This window comes from Equus caballus, chromosome 11 (genome assembly GCF_041296265.1).
Source record: "Equus caballus isolate H_3958 breed thoroughbred chromosome 11, TB-T2T, whole genome shotgun sequence".
NCBI classification, from domain to species: domain Eukaryota; kingdom Metazoa; phylum Chordata; class Mammalia; order Perissodactyla; family Equidae; genus Equus; species Equus caballus.
This window is the reverse complement of record NC_091694.1, coordinates 49937685-49958872: the sequence shown is the minus strand read 5'-3', so window position 1 is coordinate 49958872 and position 21188 is coordinate 49937685. Positions and strand designations below refer to the sequence as shown.

At 50.3% G+C, this 21188-nt stretch overlaps 4 protein-coding genes across 8 annotated transcripts in view; 2 read left to right on the top strand and 2 right to left on the bottom strand.

Annotated features, from left to right (window-relative positions):
- Positions 1-7030, bottom strand: part of PELP1 (proline, glutamate and leucine rich protein 1) — a 43803-nt gene extending 36773 nt beyond the window's left edge. The window contains exons 1-2 of the mRNA XM_070228066.1: positions 6794-7030; positions 9-172 (exon numbers count right to left, since the gene is read on the bottom strand). Of these exons, the coding sequence (XP_070084167.1) occupies positions 9-89 (81 nt within the window). The 5' untranslated portion in view covers positions 90-172; positions 6794-7030. The remainder of the gene's footprint in view (positions 1-8; positions 173-6793) is intronic.
- Positions 175-9631, top strand: MED11 (mediator complex subunit 11). Of its 2 annotated transcripts, XM_014728396.3 has the most exons (5): positions 175-226; positions 861-1031; positions 7033-7340; positions 7538-7668; positions 8314-9631. In XM_014728396.3, exons 3-5 carry the CDS (start codon positions 7256-7258, stop codon positions 8449-8451), a joined length of 354 nt encoding a protein of 117 aa, XP_014583882.1. In that variant the 5' UTR covers positions 175-226; positions 861-1031; positions 7033-7255; the 3' UTR covers positions 8452-9631. The 2 variants fall into 2 exon arrangements, with proteins under 2 accessions (XP_014583882.1, XP_023509152.1); XM_023653384.2 differs by lacking the exons at positions 175-226; positions 861-1031 and having other exon boundaries at positions 7152-7376.
- The window catches only part of CXCL16 (C-X-C motif chemokine ligand 16), a 24414-nt gene continuing 12483 nt past the window's right edge, over positions 9258-21188 (bottom strand). Inside the window, exons 2-6 of the mRNA XM_001504756.7 lie at positions 12695-13084; positions 12199-12337; positions 11832-11914; positions 9921-10337; positions 9258-9483 (exon numbers count right to left, since the gene is read on the bottom strand). Of these exons, the coding sequence (XP_001504806.2) occupies positions 9446-9483; positions 9921-10337; positions 11832-11914; positions 12199-12337; positions 12695-12761 (744 nt within the window). The 5' untranslated portion in view covers positions 12762-13084 and the 3' untranslated portion in view covers positions 9258-9445. The remainder of the gene's footprint in view (positions 9484-9920; positions 10338-11831; positions 11915-12198; positions 12338-12694; positions 13085-21188) is intronic.
- ZMYND15 (zinc finger MYND-type containing 15) lies at positions 13370-19198 on the top strand. 4 transcript variants are annotated; one of them, XM_001504754.5, is made up of 13 exons: positions 13370-14553; positions 14991-15225; positions 15315-15470; positions 15736-15896; positions 16449-16601; positions 16913-16993; positions 17142-17258; positions 17363-17451; positions 17539-17637; positions 17787-17940; positions 18028-18086; positions 18355-18515; positions 18895-19198. In XM_001504754.5, the coding sequence occupies exons 1-13, from the start codon at positions 13971-13973 to the stop codon at positions 19064-19066; spliced, it is 2220 nt and encodes a 739-aa protein (XP_001504804.3). In that variant the 5' UTR covers positions 13370-13970; the 3' UTR covers positions 19067-19198. The 4 variants fall into 4 exon arrangements, with proteins under 4 accessions (XP_001504804.3, XP_023509144.2, XP_070084168.1 ...); XM_023653376.2 differs by lacking the exon at positions 15315-15470 and having other exon boundaries at positions 13417-14553; XM_070228067.1 differs by lacking the exon at positions 16913-16993 and having other exon boundaries at positions 13417-14553.

The window sequence follows — 21188 nt, the reverse complement described above, 5'->3', positions numbered from 1 at the left end:
GCTCTTACCTGCTGCGGCCAACACACATGACCGCATGGTGACCTGCTGTGTTCATTTCCACCGCTCCTGTGGTTGCTCAAGCAGTCCATTCCTGGGGCTCAGTCGACCCACAGCTAGAGGCCTCACCAGACAGAAGCCACACGACATCTCCACGGAACCTGGTACTTACATTCTAAAACAGAAGCCAAGGCTTTGGGCAGCCAAAGAGTCATGCTGCTGGGCAAGTGTGAGAACCTCCATCAAACTGCTGCTCCTCTGACGCTTATCAGGGACCCTGTGGCTTGAGTGGGAGCCCCAGGCTGGGTGGGAGGGAGGCAGCAACACTCCACTGACATTCCTCACCTCTACCCCCTACTCCCACTCCTGTGGCCCAAGCTTTCTCTCCTTTTTCTCTTACGGCTCATTCATTCATTCCATGATCACTTTTGATTTTCAGTCCCTATTATGTGCCAGACACAGTATAGGAACACAGCAGTGACCAAAACAAATATTAAGTCATTCCCTAATTATTTAATTGCACTGTGCTCCAGAGGACAAGTACAGGAGCTATGAGAAGGCATGACAGGGAGTTCTGACCTAAGCTGAGTTGGGGGCAGATTTCCCTGGAGGAAGTGACCTGTGAGCAGAGAACTGGAAGATGAGGAAGAGCAAGTATTCCGGGCAATGGCAATGCCATGTGTGAAGGCAGGAAGGAACAGAGCACATTTCAGGGACTGAAAGAAGCCAGAGGGACTAGGACAGAGATAGCCAAGGGTAAAGTAGTTTCAGATGAGGCTGGGAAGGCAGACGGGGCAGCTCAAATAGGCCTTTAGTCTATGTTATCGCTCATGACATCTAATTAAATCATTATTTACCCACAGGCTTTAAGTGCTGCCAAAATGCCAATGACTTTGCCCACTCCATCACAGGAGCAGCCTACCCTGCACACCCTGGTCTTTATCACATGGAGTAACCATTGGCATCCCTCTGACTCCCGTGAACCTGTTCCTTGACCTCTGAGCTCTTGGCCCATGGATCTCAAACTTCTTCAGGTGAATCAGAATCCTCTGGGAGGCACGAAAAAGACAGAGTCCCAGGCTCTACCTTCCCAGATTCTGATTCAGTAGGTCCCAGGAAGAATCCATGAATCTGGATTTTGAATTTGCACACTTTGAAAGACAATGCCTTTTTCCTTTTAGCTTTTTATGTTTTTAATGTTTTTAAGAGGGCTTTTTAAAAAACATAGTTTCAAAACAAAAAAAAAAAACCCCAAACAGTAAACTAAAAAGAAGGCTCCGTCCTGCTCCTGATCCCCAGCCTCCCAGTTCACAGTCCCACAGGCAACCACCATCACCAGTTGCTTGATTATTCTGCCAAAGATATTCTTCAGACTCAGTTACACATGTAGGACTCTGTCTCCCCAGGACAGCAGCATGTGTGCACACTCTTTACACCTTGCTTCTTTCCCTGAAGAGTGTAGCTAGGAGAGCATCCCTTTAACAATACTCTAACTCTACCTCATTCCTTTACAGAGCTGCATAACTTTCCATTGCCTAGATGTCATTTGCTTTTACATTTCCTACCAATGGACGTGAAGGATGTCCACTCTTTTGCTAATTCAAACAATATTTATCTTTGAAGATAGGTCTTTTTGCGCATATAAATATATCTGTGGGACAAATTCTTAAAAGTAAAATTGCTGGGTCAATGAAGGTGAGCATCTTTTTGATCCTGCCTATCAAGCAGGTGAAATATGGTATCATCCTAGTTTTAATTTGCATTTCTTTGATTATGAGTGAGGATGACCCGATTGATTGAGTTGATGTTCTTTTTCTTTTTCCTTTGTTTTTTTTGAGGAAGATTAGCCCGGAGCTAACATCCACTGCCAATCCTCCTCTTTTTGCTGAGGAAGATTGGCCCTAACATCTGTGTCCATCTTCCTCTACTTTATATGTGGGACACCTGCCACAGCATGGCTTGATAAGCCGTGCATAAGTCTGTGCCTGGATCCGGGCCAGCAAACCCCGGACCTCTAAATCAGAGCAGGTGAACTTAACTGCTATGCCACAGGGCCAGCCCCAATGTTCTTTTTCTTAATGCACTCTAAGAGCTCTTTATATGGTAAAGAAATTAGCCCTTTGTCATATATTTTGCAAATATTTTTCCTAGTTTGTCATTTGCCTTTTGAATTTGTTTCTAGTTTTTTTTTAACTGAGGTAAAATTCATATAACATAAAATTAACCATTTTAAAGTATACAATTCAGTGGCACTTAGTACGTTAACAATGTTGTGTAACCATCACTTCTAGTGTCAAAGTATTTTGCTTCTGGTATTTTTAATAATTCATAAATTTTTTATTTTAATGTAGTCAATTATAATTACTTTTTTGATGGCTTCGTGGTTTTTTGTCACAAATCTCTTGGCCCTTCTGTTTTCTCACAATTTGAGAAATTTCTCACAATTTCTCACAACTTCCTTTTCTTTCCAGGCTAGACTTCAAGATCATCATATCAACCAGTATCTCATTAGCACCCTCAACTTCTCCTTTCGCAATACCTCCTCTCAACCCCACCCTTAACTCTATCCAACCACCACCCCGCCCTTCTCCACTTCAACACTACCAGAGAAGAATCACACCACCGTATTTATTTGTTCACTCAACAAATATTTCTGAACGTACCCTAGGTGCCAACACTGTGCTAGGTGCTGGGTATAGATTTGGGGCCCCTACAAACTTATGGTCTCTAACTTCAGCTGGGCTCTCAATACCTGATAACGCCTTGTCCTCTCCATGTCCTCAGTCACCTCCCGCTCCTGCTCCCATCCTACTCACTAACTTTCCAAACCTTCCTCACACTCACAGGGACTTTTCCTCCCATTTTTCACAGAAATTAGGCTCTGAGGGATGAATGATTTCGATTTCCCACCTCCTACCGACAAACGCTGACATCTACACCAATTCTCCTACACACCAAGGTTAGGATGCCTTCTCCAGTTCAAAACTAATCCCTCTCTCTGCGCTCAGATGGCTCCCTTCCCACCTCCTCTGAGACCTTGAATCATCAAACCACCCCCCTCTTCAACCTGCCTCTCTCCTGGTGCTTCCTCCGTGGTAAATAAACCCACACAAGTCTCTTGCATTAAAGGAAGGAAGGAAGGAAGGGAGGAGGAAGGAAGGAGGGAAGGAAACCACTCCTCCACTTCAGCTCTCTTTCACAGTGAAGTATATCTCTATCTCCTCTCTCACTTTTTATTTCTGTTTAGTTTTTATTTCCAAAGTTACACAGAAACATAGTTTAAGGAGTCAGATATACTGCAAGGCCTATTACAATAAAGAGTAGACCCCTTCCCTCTCCAGTTTCCTTCTCAGAGGCAACTACTTTCACCTCCTTTAGATGTTTCTTTTAGTATTTACCTCCATATCTATAAATAACAGGATTATTTTGTTACTTCTTGATTTTTGTTTTAAGTATCATCTACTGGCTTCCTGCCATATAGGGCGAAGATTGAGCTCCTTTTCACCCCCGTGCCCCACCGTGGAACATTTTCCATACTGCCCTCAGATCCTATACTCCCAAGAGAATTCTATCCATTGGGGTTAGATCAATATTCAATTTTTACATTATGCTGATGCAAATGTTATCTATGGCTGACTCATGTAGCATATTGATTACCTTTCTCTTCTTGCACAAACTTGTTTTCCCTGAATAACTGACATTTAAAGAATTTGCTTATTCTCTGAATTTATCACTAATTCTTGTCTATACACTCCTCCAGAAGTCTATATGTCCTCTCAATGCATTCAAAACAAACAGATGTTCATCTCTTTCATCTCCTTGAAGAAATATCTCCGGGAGCCTTCTAATCTGCTCCATTCTGAACTGGATGTTCTTCACGCCTGTCACCCTGGATCTCCCTTCACCCAAAGCTGGGGGTTCCTGTTCACCTCTCTTGCAAGTTGAAGGCCTTAGTTCCTGCATCTTCCTCTTCTGGGTCTAACTCTAATAAGCTCCTGAGAAAAGGTTCTTGGGAGAAAAATTTGAGACCTGGTACCTATCAAAATGCTATCTTCATTACTGACAGTTTGGCTGATGTGAGTCCAGATATCCCCTTAAATCTACCCGTCCATGGTGCTAGGACAATACCTGGCCAAGTAGGTAAGGACCGAATTTCCCAGAACCCCTGAGTTAGGTGAGACCATTTGACTAAGTTTTATTTAATGGAATGTAAGTAAAAATTATATGGGCCACTTCCTAGCCAGTCCTCTGAGACAGGTGTGCCTCCTCCACATTTTCTCTTCCCCCTTCTTGCCAGCTGTGACCCAGAGATGGCAGCAACCCAGCTTTGACACTGCAGACAGCAAGGCCCTAGAGCAATGTTTCTCAAATGTCACCATGCATAGAGATCACCTCGGGATCTTCAAATTGACTCAGTGGGTCTGGGGTGGGGCCTGAGATTCTGCATTTTTAACAAGCTTCTAGGTAATGCCAGTGCTACTGGCCTACAGACCACACTTTTGAGTATAAGACCCTAAAGGATGGCAGAGCGGCACTGCTAGCCTTGGTCCCTATAAGATTTGTGGAGCACACTGAACTACCCAGACTGAACTGTTTTATGAGAAACAATCAAGTTCTATTTTGTTGAGTCATTGTGTTTTTAGCCTTCACCCTAGCACAGCTGGAGTAGAGAATTCTAGATTGGAAATCACTTTCCCACAAAATTGAAGGCATTGCAGGGGCTGGCCTGGTGGCGCAGCAGTTTGCACGTTCTGCTTCAGCGGCCCGGGGTTTGCCAGTTTGGATCCCGGGTACAGAAATGGCAACGCTGGACAGGCCATGCTGTGGCAGGCGTCCCACATGTAAGGTAGAGGAAGATGGGCACGGATGTTAGCTCAGGGCCAGTCTTCCTCGAAAAACAAAAAATTGAAGCCATTGCTCTACCCTCTTCTACTGTGGAGTGTTACTGTTAAGAGGCTGATCCTCAGCATGTGGTCTGTTCTCTCGCTGGAAGCCTTTGCAAGACCATTTCCTTTGAGCCTAATGTTCTGATATTTCATCATGTACCTTGATGCTGGGCCTTGATGGGCCCTTTTCATATGGAAGTTAAGTCTTTTCTTCCTCTTCATTTTCTCTTGTCTCTTTGTTGAATTTAAGCCCCCTGAACTGATTCTCTAATTTTCTCATCTTTTCTTTCCTATATACCATCTCTTTTCTTTTGCTTTACTTGCTGGGAGAGTTCCTCAATTTCTCTTTCAACTCTTCTGCTAGATTTTTCATTCCTTCCCTCATGGTTTTATTTTTCAAGTGTGCTTTCTTGGATTCAATCTTTTATTATAGAATCTCTTACCTAAGAATCAATAGGGTTTTTTTCCTTAAGTTTTACTCCGTGTTGTCTAAGGTGTTGCTCTGTTTTATCGTGTTTATTTTGGTTTCTACCTTTCATTAGAAAACTTTCTTCAAATATACAGAAATCCTTTATCTTCTGTCTGCTCAGATAATGGTGAGATGCTAAGAAGTTGACTAGAAGATCTATGGAAACAGCTGGGACTTCAACTGTGGGTTTCACTATAGGGTGATGTGGCTGACTGCTTTGTTGGGGAACTCCTGATGTTAATACCCCTAGGTCTTTTCTCTGACTAATCAAATTCCCCAGATAAGTCTTCCAGTCTCTGACCTGGAAGGAATAAGCCTGGTTGCCAGAGTTCTAGAAACCACGCTTCAGTAAATAAACTTTCACTTAATCTCTGTTTTCAATACAACCGTGCCCAGGTGCCCTCCATGCCAAAGACCCTCTGTTTTCCATCTCCAACAAACAAACTTCCAGTAATCTAATGGGTTAGGGGTGAGTAGTTGTCAAGATATATAGCATAAAGGAGGAGATCTGGGGGGGTCTAACTACTTCAAATAATCCCCCCTAATTTTAGTACCTACACCCCAGTTGTACATGATGCCACTAATTTAAGGGTACATCAAGGTGCTTCTAAGCTTTCTTCACTGCTGGCTTATTTACCACTTCACTGCTAAATCACTTACACTTAGCCTTCTGTTTTCCAGTTTCTATCTAAAGTTTTGCTAATAACTCCTCTCTTTCTCTTTGACCCCTTTATAAAAGAACAATTTTATTATGATTTAGGAAAGGAGTGAAGTTAAGTGCTAGATTCCTCAAGTGTAACTGAAAGTCTCTATTCATTTGCTAACCCTGAGCAAAGTGACTTCATTCTCAATCTTCCATAAGCTGTTGAGATTGATCTTTCCAAAAAGGTAAATCTGCTCATTACACACTTCTTGAAAATCCTTCATCAAAGGTTCCCAAATGCTTTCAGAACAAAGTGCAAACTACTTGGCTTGCAAGCCTTTTCCTGATCTGGCTCCCCACTCGTCTTACCACTGTCACACCTAAACACCACCACACTCCATTCACTCCCGTCAAACTGAATCCCTCGCTGTACATCAAATTTGCTAGGCTTTTTCACAGCACCATGCACTTGCCTGTGCTGGTTTCCTTTTCCATTGCAACCTCTCATCCACCTGCTTAACCCTTAAGATTCAGTTCAAGCAGCACTTCCTCCCAGAACCCTTTCTCTGTGATCCCAGCGACACACCTCGGGCATATCTCTAAGAAAATTCTATCCCACTACCACCTGAGCGTCCATCTCATTCATCTCTGTATCCCCAGAGCACACGAAATAGGCAGCCAGGAAGGGAAAGTGGAAAAGGCTGAAAGGAGCCAGCGTCTGACAATATATTGACAGTCTGTGTCTTGGTTGGGCTCCTGTTGAGCAGGAAGCGCTAGGGCGAATAATATAACACTCACCAAGTCAAGCTTTCCCCAGGCCCCGACAGATGGCGGAGCCGGGTAGGCAGACAGAGGGTCCATGGCTGTCCAGTCTGGAGGAACACCCCAGATCTCCCACTATCATCACCTAGCACCAGCAGACGCTCAATAAGCTCTGGTAGAAGAAATGAAATATAGACCACAAGATTGTGTCGTGAAAGTGGACAGGTCTGAACAGCCTCAACCTAGGGAATGTTTGATACCACCTCTTCCCACAGGTGTTCCCCTAGCAGCGGCGCAGACCTAGGCGTGCGCAGTACACCCTGGGAATTGTAGTTCACCAGGTGAAGCGAGACAGGCGAGACTGCGCTGAGCGCCCTGGGAATTGTAGTGTCAGCGAGAGACCGCTCTCCGCGCAGGCGCAAAACGACAGCCACTTCCGGGCTCAAGCGCAGCGTTTCGCAAAACGAGAAAATCCCGTGGAGGATTCCCAGAGTGACAATGGCTACCTACAGCCTGGCGAACGAGCGTCTACGCGCCCTGGAAGACATCGAACGGGAAATCGGCGCCATTCTTCAAAATGCAGGTTCGGGATACGACGACCAAAGGGCAGGGAGCGAGAGTAAGGCCGAGCCGCGTGCACATGCGCCAATCGGAGACTAGAAGGGGGTTGGGGAGGGATCTTGGTGCATGCGCGGCGCATGCGGGGTGGGAGGGGCTGGCCCTGGGGCGGGGCTGTACTGGCCGTCTCCGGGTAACCCCGCCCTCTCTCCGCCCCGGCAGGTACAGTGATCTTGGAACTGTCCAAGGAAAAAACCAATGAGCGGCTCCTAGACCGGCAGGCGGCAGCCTTCACGGCGTCCGTGCAACACGTTGAGGCGGAGCTGTCGGCTCAGATCCGCTACCTCACCCAGGTGTGTGTGTGTGGCGGAGGTGCTACGCGCCCACCCAGCCCTCTGCCTTAGCCTTTGGGGGTCCCAGGCGGAGCTTTGGCCCTGGGAGCCAGGCAGGACCAGACCTCCCAAGCCGGCACTACCGGGCCAGGTGACCCTAGCAGGACCCCTCTCTTCCAGGGCCGGTTTCTTCCTTTAGAATTAAAGGTAGCCCTGCCTACTTCACTGGGTTGCATCTTATGAGCCACTGGATGGAAGAGCCCTGGGAGAGGGCTTGTAAACAATGCCAAAGCCACAGGACTTTGCCCTTAGAAACTTGCTGACATCAGGGGCATGAAGCCCAGATGGCTACATCTTGATTAAAGGGACAGGATTGAGAGGGTTTTGAAGTCATTGCAACAGCAGCCACCATTTACTAAAGTTTTACAACGTGCCAAACACTTTGCATTATCTTATCTAATCTTACAACTCTAGAAAGTAGTTATTGTCGCCCCCATTTTACAGATGTGGTTAACAGAAGGTAAGTGATTTGCCCTAGGTCATCCAGCTACCATGTGGCGTAATGGATTCACACTCAGGGAAGAAATGAGACAAGAGATGGGATGCCTGGTTGGGGAGATGGGTAAGGGAAGGGGTGCTTCATTGATCAATCTCACTGTCCTGTAGGTGGCCACAGGGCAGCCCCATGAGGGCTCCAGCTACTCTTCAAGGAAGGACTGTCAGATGGCCCTGAAACGAGTGGATTATGCCCGCCTCAAGCTCAGTGACGTGGCCCGGACCTGTGAGCAGATGCTGGAAAACTAAGCCAAGGAGCCCGTGGAGCAAGAGCTTCACGGGAGACCACCGTCTGCATCCCAGGACAGGACCTGGAGACCCGGAGGATGGGAGCATGGGCTGCCACACACATGCTCTCCCGGTTAGAGTATAGTAGGACAAAGGGGCAAAAGGTGGGAATGGAGAAACTTAAAAGACCAAGCCTGCCCACAACTATGCCCAGGCTCCTGCAGCAGGGTGCTCCTGCTCTGCACTTGACAGAAGCACTGACAAGCTGAGACAGGAGATGGAGATTCAGATACCTAACCCACTTCATATGCTTCATGTCCCCGCCCCAGGCTTCCTGCAGACTTGGGCCACTGAAGACATTCCTCTTCATTGGAAAAAGACTAAACAAGAACTAAGGATTTTAGTAATAAAAACATAACAATAAAAACAAGGAGCTCAGACTCTCACTGGGGCATATATGGGTGACGCAGAGGATTGAGGAAGTAAAACCAGCCTGTATGGCGTCTGCTGAGGGAGGGTGGGAAAGCCTAGGCCTTCCCTGTGGGGTCAGGAGAGGAAGCAGGAGAGGGCTGGATGTAGGAGGAACAACTAGTGTAGTAGGAAGAGAGGGTTGGGACAAGGGGGGGACCATCAGCAGAGAAGCTGAAGCCAGGAATCATGGTCAGGGGGCAAGGGCATGAAGCCAATGTCTGCAGAAAGAAGAGTCAATAATTATAAAAATAATTTTTAGTAGTTAAAAAACACATAGAAAACTTGTCTAAGATATTACCCAGTGTAAAAGACGATTTCACATTATAGCACAGGAAAAAAATCAAACAGGTAAGGTCTAAGAGAGGGAAGTAAGTATATTAAACATTAGCATACATACAGATACATACATAGTGTTAATGTATTAACATTAAACATACATACAGAGTGCCTGCCATGTGCTAGAGACTTAGAGTGTATTGAATGCATATGGTGCTGAATAAGTCACAATTTCTACCGTCACAAGCTTCCATTCTTAGCTCAAGCATCAGTCTGGGGCCACACGTTCATAATGAGCCTGCAAATCTGGAAAAGATAAAGAAATTGAGAGATAAGCTCTGGGATCAAGGGAAGTTGGTGGGCGGTGATAGCTTGAACTAGGGAATCAGACTCCCAAACATTAACCATATGACCTGGGTCACAGTAGGTACTCAATAAAGATTTGTGAATTAAATGAATGGCTCCCACTTTCCTTCACAGCCTACTCTAGGTGCCACTTTGTTACTCCAAGCACTGCCCAGCTTTGGAGGCCAACCACTGGGTCCCTGGGCCAGTGGTGGCTTCCCTCCCTTCCCATTCCGTAGTCTCTGGCTGACTCCTCTCACAGCTTATGGTCCACAGTGCAGAGAGCTTTCATATTTCTCCACCGAGGGTAAGTTTCCAGCCACCTGGGAGCTACTGGGGGTAGGATCCCTGCCAGGGAGTCTGGGTCCCTGGGGAAAGGGTTCAGTGGCCCAGTTTACCTGGAGAGGGCCGCAGTGTCTTCTCCCTCTTCTTACATAACACACAGAGGAGGACTCCTGTGAGGAAGAAGACGATGGCCAAGAGGGACGGCACTGCCACTGTAACTGATGTCCCAATTGCAGAACCCACATGTTCTTTCAGCTGCTTCTGGTTCTCCCCAGCCTCGGGCCCAGACACTAGGCTGTGGCCCAAAGTGGAGGCAGTGGTTTCATTGGCATGGATGAGGTTTTTGTCCAAGGACGGTGTTGCTGCTGGACGGGTGGACTGCTGGATAGGCTGCAGGGTAGATGGCAGGTATGTCTGGGCAGGGGTGACTACGTCTGAAGATGCCCTTTCTGTGGGTTCAGGAGCCTGAGTGCTGGGGGGAGGTAAATGCTCCCGGTGGGCCACTCTCCCAAGGTTACCACGTCCACATTCTGGAGAGGCAAGAAGTGAGGAATCAGGGCTATGAGGGGACACGGTGAAGAAGCAGATAGAGGGAAGGGTAGTGGGTCAAGGAGAACATCAAGGGAACAGCTGAACGGCAGGAGAGGAAGGCAGAGGCGGAGGGGAAAGTTGGGGGACAAGAAGTGAGCAAACCACAACATGGAACCACTGGGACCAGCGTGCATTCTGAACTGGGAAGTAAGTAGACCTGGGTTAGAACCCTGGCTCTATTACAAAGTAGCTGTATGACCTTACCCCTTGTCTCTTAACCTCTCTAGGACTCATTTCTTTAGGTGTAAAGTGGAGATAATTTTAGTACCAAGGGCCAGAGTAGCTGGGAGGATCCAATGAAATAATGTGGATCTGTGCAGCCGTAAGGGCAGTATGCGTACAACTGGTGCAACACAAGACAACTTTAGGTGGGACACGGAAGAATATTTTGTATTTTAATAGCTCTGTGTTTATTTTAGGAGAAAAATACAACCAGCACATCAAATTTGTGACTTCACAGAGGTTATTGCTTAGGACAAGTTGCTACTTAAGTTTTTCAAACGTGGCTAGTGTACACTTAAGATTTATTCATTTCAGTGTATATAAATTTTACCTCAAAAGAAAAAAGGAAGAATAAAATATTGAACTCTACTTAATAATATACATGCTGAAATGTTTGGGGATGAAGTATAGTCACGCCTGCAACTTACTTAGAAATGCACCCGAAAGAAGGGGGATTCATGATGGACAGTCAGACGGAGGTGCAATAAAGCAAAGATAGTTAAAATGTAATCTCAGTAAAGTATAAAATATATTTGTTTTCATTATGTGCATATTACATAAAATATGTAAAATATAAAAATATAAAATCAAATGTTGTAGAATCTAGGTGTGGGTATATGGATGTTGACGTACAATTCCTTCAACTTTTGTATATGTCTTTAACTTTCCATAACAAAATATTGGAAAACAAAAATAGTGCCCTTGAGGGGCCAGCCCGGTGGCGCAGCGGTTAAGTGCGCACATTCCGCTTTGGCAGCCCGGGGTTCACCGGTTCAGATCCCGGGTGCGGACATGGCACTGTTTGGCACGCTATGCTGTGGTAGGCTCCCACATATAAAGTAGAGGAAGATGGGCACAGACGTTAGCTCAGGGCCAGCTTTCCTCAGCAAAAAGAGGAGGATTGGCAGCAGATGTTAGCTCAGGGCTGATCTTCCTCAAAAAAAAAAAAAAAAAAAAAATAGTGCCCTTGATTTTAAGAAAAACAAGTAAATAATAGCATGGGTGTTAGGATAAATTGGCAAAAACTCATGAAAGTGGTGGTGAATGATGTTTGGTAAAGAGGGACTTAAGTGAAAGTCCTTTGGCCTTAGCGTCAGACGGTTCTAGGAATGTCAGGGGCGCTGGGGGAAAGCGCTGAGGCAAAGAAAATTGTAAGGCGGAGGCAGATGAGCCCTAGAGACCGAGCCTGGAGACGAGGGCCAAACGCTCACCTTTGCGATCGAAGCAGCTTATCAATTCATGAACCCACTGGTCTTTGCTGCCCCCGCACACACTCCGCGAATGTAGCTGAAACCTGTCGGGAAACGACCTGTTCTCAGCTACACCTCCCGCCCCATCCTTTCCCCAGCTCTTTCCTCATACCGACGGAGTGACGTCACCACCAAGATAGAGCCCTTTCTGCTGGGGCTGGGCAATTCCAGATAGCTGGGACAAGGAAACGAAGGTGAACTGGGAGAATCAGGGCAATTATAAGCCGGAGAGGGGGCTAGGTCCTCCCAGAAGGAGTTCAAGTTTGACCAGAGAGGGTCCCAGAGGCGCTGTCTTCCCGGGGTGGGGGGTGTGGGGGGTTAAGATTACCTGACGTACGAACCACAGCGATCATAGCCTCTCAGTTGTTTTCGGAAATGTTTCATAACGTGAACCGCCGGAGGGGAGTCGGACGGAAATCTTGTATTACAGCGACAACTTCCAGCGATGCTGCCCTCGTTGCCATCCCCTGAGAGAGACAGCGACGGTCTGCACAGGTTCCCACGCCAAAGGGCTCCCCCAGCTATTACTTAGCCTCCAACCCACTGCCCCATCGCAGCCTCTCACCTAGACCAGGGTCTGGTTCCCAGGCTCACCCACACATCACACCCCTCAAAGACGTCCATAATCCCACCCGGACCCCGGCGTCCTTGAGCCTATGTTTCTCTGCCCCAGCTGCCTTGGGGACTCTGGCGTACCTGGCTCCCCACTTATTTAACTCAACCTCGCGGCCCTAAACCACCCCCCCCCCCGACACACACACACGCAAACACTCATTGCCTTCCCGGGATTTGGGGATCTGGGCCCCAGCCCGCCCCTGACGAACCTTGCAGAGTCAGCAACGCTAGCAGGAGCAGGAGCTCGAAGGGCAGGGGTCCCCGGCGCCGCCTCATCTCGGCGCCGCCTCGCCGTCTGACTCTCAGACAGGCTCGAGAGCAAGATGTCCAGCTGATTTCTCAGGCTTTCGCCTCGATCCCCCGCTCCGCCGGAGATTCCGGGGCCGACTGCGGCCAAGGGCACCGAGTCTCGGCCGAAGAGGGGGCGCGAGGTGGCGGCGCCCTCCGTCCCCAAGCTGCGCCGCCTAGAACAGACAGCGCGGCCAGCCCTGGGGACCCCGCGCGTCCGCCCGCCTCCCGCGGCGGGGAAACCCCCGGAGGCGGAGCCCCTTCGCCCACGTCGGGCCCAGAGCCTTCGTCGACGGGGCGGCCAGGAATGTCTAAAGAAAGCGAAAGAAAAGTCAGGCTGCGGAGCGAGGCGGGACAGGCAGCCAGTGGCCGGACGGCTGATTGCAGTCGGGTTCAGGGACGCCGGTGCGCCCGCCCCAGGTCACTCCGCGGACCTGGGGATGCAGGTGAGCCGCTTCACCTCGCCTCTCCTCCGAGCCGCTTTCACTTCCCCCGTAGGGGTCCTGGCGCAACCGGACCTGTCACATGGCCGGGGTGATGCCCGCGAGAAAGTTCGCGCGCTGGCCAGGCGCTCAGCTCACTCTTGATTCACCACCGGGGCGTGGCCACCGAGGGGCGGGCCGTGGGCGCGGGCAGCCCTGACGTCACGACCGCCCCGCCCCGAGGTATTTACCTTCGAAAAGTGGTGGCGGCTGCAGGTACCGGAGTAGTGGAGCGGCCAGAAGGGACTAGGTCTACTGGGGCGCACGGCCAAACCGATCCAAGCCAAAGGGATGCCTCGGCTCCTATTCCCTCCTCCTACACCCGGGAGACTGATCCCAAATTCTTCCCTCCTCACTAAACCCTTCTCCAGAGGATTAACCCTCCCGCATCTCTATCCCCAAGTCAAATCCTACTTTTGAGGGTTCGAGCCTCAAATTTTGAGCCCAAATACTATCTGACTGCTGACTACTCATCTTTAACCCTAATCTCCCGCTTTCAAGTCTAGTCCCGATTCTCATCCCGAACTCCCATCCTCAGCCCTTAAAACCCTATTCTCCGCTCATACCACTCATCCGTTGGCTCCACCCTGTGACCCTTAAACTCACACCCTTCCCAATTTTGTGACCCAGCTCCAAACTCTAACCGCTACCCTCTCCCTCACCATATATCCCTTCCTCTACTTAATCTGGGCCCAGGCCCTGTGCCCCTGAAGACATGGAGTTTGTGTCTGGATACCGGGATGAGTTCCTTGATTTTGCTGCCCTCCTCTTTGGCTGGTTCCGCAAGTTTGTGGCAGAACGTGGGGCTGCAGCGGCCAGCGTTGATGGCCGCTGGCAACAGCTGGAGACTCAGATCAGAAGGCTGCCCCAGGACCCTGCCCTTTGGGTGCTCCACGTCTTGCCCAACCATAGTGTGGGCATCAGCCTGGGGCAAGGGGCAGAGCCAGGCCCTGGACCAGGTCTGGGGGCTGCCCGGCTCCTAGGAGATGAGCCCCCACTCCACCTTCGAGACCTAAGCCCCTATGTCAGCTTTGTCAGCCTGGAGGAAGGGGAGGAAGAGGAGGAGGAGAAGGAGGAAGAGGAAGAGAATGTTGAGGAGGAGGGTGCAGACATGGAGAAGGTAGAACCAGAGGAGGATGGGGAGCCAGCCCCTGTCAGCAGCGAGACCCCCCAGGAAGCAAACCCTCCAGGGGAGCCAGAGGAGGCTGAGCAGGAGGCAGGAGGTGGCGAGGATGGCTGCCGAGAGGACAGGGCAGAGGACGAAAAGGGGCCTGAGAGGAGGAAGGGACGGAGAAGTGGTAAGAACCCGGCGCGGCCCTGCCCTGCCCACCCCCACCCCCCCCAGGCATCCTCCCCTTCTGATGCCCTCCTCTACTATTCAGAACCCAGCTAGGAGTCTCAAACAGGTGGCCTTCAGGCCAACAGGCCTGAAAAGCTGTTTTCATTGACCTTTCATTCAGTGGTTTTTGTTTTTTAGTTTGAGCCAACATTTAAACATTGAAAGAAAAAAATTCCAGATGCCTGGATTTATACCTTCTCAAGAAAAACATAAAGTTCTGACAGCAGGCCCACATTTCTACATGGCAGCAAATGCTGGTACTATGTAGCAGCTGTCCCCTTGAGATGAGGCACACCCTCTCTACCTAGTCCCCTTTACTCACTTAGTTTACTTGCCTCACCCCTGTAGGTATTTGAATTTGGTACCCACACCCCTGACTTTTCCCTTCCTCCCCAGAGGCTGCCCCCCTGCACCTTTCCTGCCTTTTACTGGTGACGGATGAACATGGCACCATCTTGGGCATTGACCTGCTAATGGATGGAGCCCAGGGGAGTGCCGGCAGGGTCTCAGGGACAGAGAACCTGGCTCCTCGGGCCTATGCTCTCCTCTGCCACAGCATGACCTGCCCCATGGGCTCTGGAGACCCCCGAAAGCCCCGACAGCTTACCGTGGGAGACGCTCAGCTGCACAGGTACAGAAATCCATTATCTGAGGGGGAGGAGGCCGGGGGGCCTGGACTCTTGAACCCTCCAGCCTGATGCTGTCTCTACCCCCATTCAGAGAGCTGGAGAGTCTGGTCCCAAGGCTGGGAGTGAAGTTAGCCAAGACCCCAATGCGCACATGGGGTCCCCAGCCAGGCTTCACCTTTGCCTCCCTTCGGGCCCGAACCTGCCATGTTTGTCACAGGCACAGCTTTGAAGTGAAGCTGACACCCTGGTGAGCAGCCTGCAAAGATGGAGTGAGAGGGAGGAAGACCCTAATAGTTAGGCAAATAGAGAGAAAACAGGCCGGTGGGGGCCCCAGCAGACAGACAAAGAGAGGGACTGGGAAATAAGAAGATGAAAAAAAATAATAAGCTGTTACAGGCAGAGTATAAGGAAAAACAGACTGCGTGACCTATGGGCAGCTGCAGGGCAGATGGACAGTGGACAGAGGACCTCCAGAGGTTAACACTGGGTGCCCACCATCCCTGTGATCCCAGCCCCCAGTGTAGTGCTGTCTTATACTGTGGAGAGGCTTGTCTCCGGGCCGACTGGCAGCGATGCCCAGATGATGTGAGCCACCGATTTTGGTGCCCAAGGCTTGCAGCCTTCATGGAGCGAGCTGGAGAACTGGCAACCCTGCCTTTTACCTACACCGCAGGTACCAAAAAGAGGTCGGGATGGTGGGGGAAACTGAGACCAGGTGTTTGGGACTGGGGACTTGGTGCCTGGGAACAGAGTCCTGGGGCTGAAGTCTAAGTGCCTGGGGCTGGAGTCTAGATCCCTGGATTAAGGGCTGGATGTGGGGTATTGGGGGCTGGGGGTTAGACCCCTAGGGCTGAAGACAGGGTCTCTGGAGCTGAGGACTGAGGCCTGGGTCCCTGAGAGCTTAAGGGATTTGGGAGTAGGGATTCAAACACTCACTTCCCAGCTCTACCACTAACAGGTGACCTTAATCAAACTACTTCTCAGAGCCTCAGTTTCCTCATCTGTAAAATAGGAATAGTAACAAAATAGGAATAGTTAAGACCCAGGGAACTGCTATAAGGATTCTGTGGGTTTGATGACTGCTACATTGTAAACACTCAGAAATGTTAGTTGGCTCCATGACCAGAACCAGACTCAGACCCAGGGTCCCTGGGAGAGGCTGAGGAGAGCTACAGTCTGAGCTCCTAGCCACCAGGCCCTCAATCCCTCCCCTCCCCCCCTCCAGAGGTGACCAGTGAAACCTTCAACAAGGAGGCCTTCCTGGCCTCGCGGGGCCTCACTCGTGGCTACTGGACCCAGCTCAGCATGCTGATTCCTGGCCCTGGCACACCGAGGCACCCCTGGGGCAGCACGCCATCCCTCAGCCTTCTTCTCGGTGGTGCGTGGGGCCTCTCTTCAGGCGTGGGCCCCTCAGCGTAGAGGGAAGGATGGGAGAGAAAAAAGTTGTCCAGGTCCCAGAGAACCCCTCCACAGTCACACCACCAGGGCCATTTCAGGCCTTTCCCCGATCCTCAAAGAAGTCACCCCCACCCACCCTATCCAGAAGCCCCCTCCATAGGGAACCCCCCATTTCCTCTTGCTGCAGCTCCAGGCTCTCCCTCAGGGAATACACATCCTTTAGAAGGAAGAGACAGATGAGCCAGGCGGGGTCTCCCTGACACCAGGCTCCTCTTCTTTTCATCCTCTCAGGAGATCCCTACCAGCTTCTCCAGGGGGATGGGCCTGCCCTGATGCCTCCTTTGCCCCCAGATCCACCCAGAGGTCTCTTTGGTGAGCTGGAGGGGCCCTGAGAGAGCTAGGGGTAGGGACAGGGACTGGAGGGCCAGCAGTCTGGGTGGCTGAGAAAAAGGGGGCTATTGGACGGAAGGGGTTGGGATCCAGGCCTGGGGTCAGGTCCCCAGTAACCCACTCTCCCCAGGTTCTTGGCAGGATTACTACACATGGCGGGGCCTCAGCTTGGACTCCCCCGTGGCTGTGCTTCTCACCTACCCACTGACTGTGTACTACGTCATCACCCACCTGGTGCCCCAGTCCTGTAAGGAGAACCAAGGCAGGGGGAGGAGCGCAGGGAGGAGGGGGAGCTGGTAGGGGACAAGAGGGAGGAGGACAGTATTCTTAAATGGCTAGCTTCTCACCCAGTCCCTGAGCTCAACATCCAGAACAAACAGTCACTGAAAATCCATGTGGTGGAGGCCGGGAAGGAGTTTGACCTTGTCATGGTGTTTTGGGTAAGTCCCTCCAGGCCTGATGGTTGGGCATTTGGGTGTGGGGGTGGACGCAGGGTGGGACCCAGATCTGTCTTCTCTGTCCTTCAGGAGCTCTTGGTCTTGCTCCCCCACGTGGCCCTGGAGCTGCAGTTTGTGGGTGACGGCCTGCCCCCTGAGAGTGACCAGCAGCATTTTACCCTGCAGAGGGTGAGGGCTGAGGGGGGGCTCTCATCCTGCTGTCATCATGATTGGGCCCTCCGCTTCCTCTCTCCCCATCCCTCTTCCCTCTCTTACCTAATGCATCTGCCAGTACCCTAACTTCCAGTGGTTTCTCCATCCCACTCCTGGCTCCCCAGAATGGCCCCGAAGTATCTGCCCGTTCTGGTCCTGGGGTATCAGCACGGCTCAACTCTGGGACTAAAGAGAAGGGGGGCCACAGGGACCTGCAGATCAAGGTGTCTGCCCGGCCCTACCACCTGCTCCAGGGGCCTAAGCCTGACCTGGTTATCGGTAAGAGCCTGGAGTATGAGTGTGGGGAAGGTGGGAGAGAAGAAGACCATAGGAACCAGCTTCTCCCTGCTCTCCCTTGGTCTGCAGGATTTAACTCTGGCTTTGGTCTCAAGGACACTTGGCTGAGCTCACTGCCCCGGTTACAGGTGAGGGATGAGGCAAAAAGGAACTTTTCACCTCCTGCTCAGCCCCTCCTCTTTTTCTGAAAGTCTCTCCGTGCCATCATCTGCTCCACAGACATGGGGTGCGCCCACGGGTCCTCTTGCCCCTCTCTGTGTCTGTCTGGTGCTTCTCCCTCATCCCTGTCCGTCTGGGTCCTCAGTGTTCAACCCAGTCTTGGATCCCCGTGGCTAGGGAGGTATCTGAGGGGAAGGAGCCTCTTGAAGTTTGTCTGAGGCCCCGCCCCACCCCCAGTCCCTCCGAGTGCCGGCCTTCTTCACCGAGAGCAGCGAGTACGGCTGTGTGATGGACGACCAGACCATGGCGGTGGCCACAGGAGGGGGCACCAGCCCTCCACAGCCCAACCCCTTCCGCTCCCCGTTTCGCCTCAGAGCGGGTGACAATTGCATGCCTTGGTAAGGGCCAGAGACCCTCCTTATTTCCTTCCTGACCTTTAACTTCTTACTCCGGCTGTGCATCCTAAAAGGCCCACCTCGACCCTCGTCTCTGCTCTTCTGAGACCCTCCTCGCCCCAGCCCTACAACCCGCCTTCTCTGCCTCCACTACTCACCGCCCCACTAGCGGGTCTCGACAACCCCACCACACCCCTCTTTAGATCCAGCTCACAAAATCTCTCCAACTCCTCTCCCACCTCCTACCCCTAAAAGACCCCGCTTCCCTCTGCCTGGCCAGCCCCTAAATCTAGCCTCATCTCCTGGAACTTGGGGCCCACAAACCCCGCCCCTTGGGAATCCCGGCCTCTTGGCCCCGCCCTTGACGGCCACGCCCCCTCAGGTACTGCAACGCCTTCATCTTCCACCTGGTCTACAAGCCCCCGCAGGGGAACGGGGCTCGCCCTGCGCCCAGGCCCGCACCCCCAGCCCCAACTCCCGCCGCTCCTCCCGTCCCCGCCCGAAGGCGCCGAGGAGAAAAGAAGCTTAGGCGGGGGGCCCGCCGGCGGAGATGAGGGCGGAGAGGTAGCAGTCCACCCGTCCCCCAACACGCCTCTGAAAGGAATACGAAAATACTCAAGGCCGGGGAGTAGGCCGGTTGGAGGAACACGAAACGGTAAATAAAATTACTTGTTTGAAATCACTGAGTCAGACGCTCATAACTGGGTCATTAAACGGGGAAGGGAGAAACGGACTCAGATAATTTCTTTTCCTCCAGCTTCCCTCAGCCCCTCGACGGCTCTACCCACTCTTACTTGGGACTCTGACCCTCCTTGGTAATCTCAAACTTCTTCTAATGGATATGTCGATAAGTCATTTTCCGTCCCCAGTAACCCTCAGGGACCTGCACCAAGGCAAGCCAAGACCAAGAAGCAGAAAGTGGCTTCTCACTGGGGGGGCAGGGGAAGCGTACAACCTCCTAGGGGCACACAGACCTCTTGGTTTAGTGAAAGGCCCCAGCCACCCAACTGTCCAAGTTAGAAACATGGCGGCCATCCTTGAGTCCACCTTCTCTCATCCCTCATATCCAATGAAGAACCAACTCCTGCTGAGTCAGACTCCTCAAGCCCCTCCCATCCACCAGTGTATGCCCAGTCCCACTGCAAACTCCACCATACCTCAGTCTCCACATTTCAGCCAGCATATTCCTTCTAAAACATTCAATTTACCTGCTTAAATACCTTCCGTGACTCTCCACTTCTAAAGTCCCCTTGAGTATGGGCTGGACTTAGTGACTCTCACTAAGTATAGGATCGGAAAAATAGCAGAGAAATCTGGCAGACACCACCTTAACCAAGTGACTAAGGTTAATAAGAAATAGTAAGTCATGTTGACATCATGTGCTCCCTGACATGATGCAATGAGAAAGCCACATCACCTCTGTAGTATTCTTCCCAGAAATCCATAACTTCAGTCTAATCATGAGAAAACATCAGACAAATCCAAATTGTGGGACAGTCTACGCCTGACCACTATTCTTCAAAAGTATCCGAGTCATGAAAGGCAAGGAAAGACCAAGACACTGTTGATGTGGGCTTGGCGAGCCAAGGAGTTGAAAGAAAGATTTCTTGGACTCTCAAGGTCTGGCAGTCGTGCTCTTTTATTCAGAGAATAGCATGGAGTAGCATGGGGACAGGACCCATGGGCAGTAAGAGCTGCAATGGGTTGAGGGTAGGGCTAAATTTATAAGGCATAGGTATGTGAGTTATTCTTTACAAGACAAAGGAAAGATCATGAAAAAAATCATTAAAATGGCATCAGTGCAGGTGGGGTCTGCTTATTGGGTGGTCCTATAACTTTGGATACAAATCAGGTCGAATCAGGTCAGGACATCCTATGCTTCCCGGAGGATGATGTAGATGGTATGTAGGCCAGGAAGCCTTGGGCTTCTCCCTGGGGCAGCCTTGATCCTCATCACTGTGACAGATTGGAAGAGACTAAGGAGACAGGACAACTAAATATAACGCAGTATTCTGGATTGGATCCTGGAACAGAAAAAGGACATTAGTGGAAAAACTGGAGAAATCCAGATAAAGTCTGTGGTTTAGCTAATGGTATTGTATCAATGTTAATTTCTCAGTTTTGATAAATGTGCCATGGATATTTAAGATGTAACATGAAAGGAAGATAGGTGAAGGGTATATAGAAACATTCTACTATCTTTGCAACTCATCTATAAATCTAAAATTATTTCAAAATAAAAAGTTAAAAATCAAGTTCAGCCTCCTTAGTATGGCTTATGAGGTGTCTTTCTGTCATTCTCTTTTATTATAAATATTTTATTATCTAAGTTTCCAAATATATACAAAAGCCCAGAGGCTTAGCATAATAAATTTCTATGTACCCATCACTTAGCTTCAACAATTATCAACATTTTTCCCTTTTTAGTATTATCCTATGTGATATTGTGATATAATAACAAATATATATTTGGTCTTGTCCTGGGTCTTGGCACAAGAGCTTCTAAAACCCTTGGAATTTCGTGAGTGTCTTTTGTTATTCATAATAAGCCCCTTTCAACCATACCTGAGTCTGTGCTAATGAAGTGACCCTAGGTGGGCCCTTATTTAACTTCAGGGTGAGGGCTGGTTGCTAGAAGAACCAACCATGTGATTAGAGGGCTGCAACTTTCAGGCC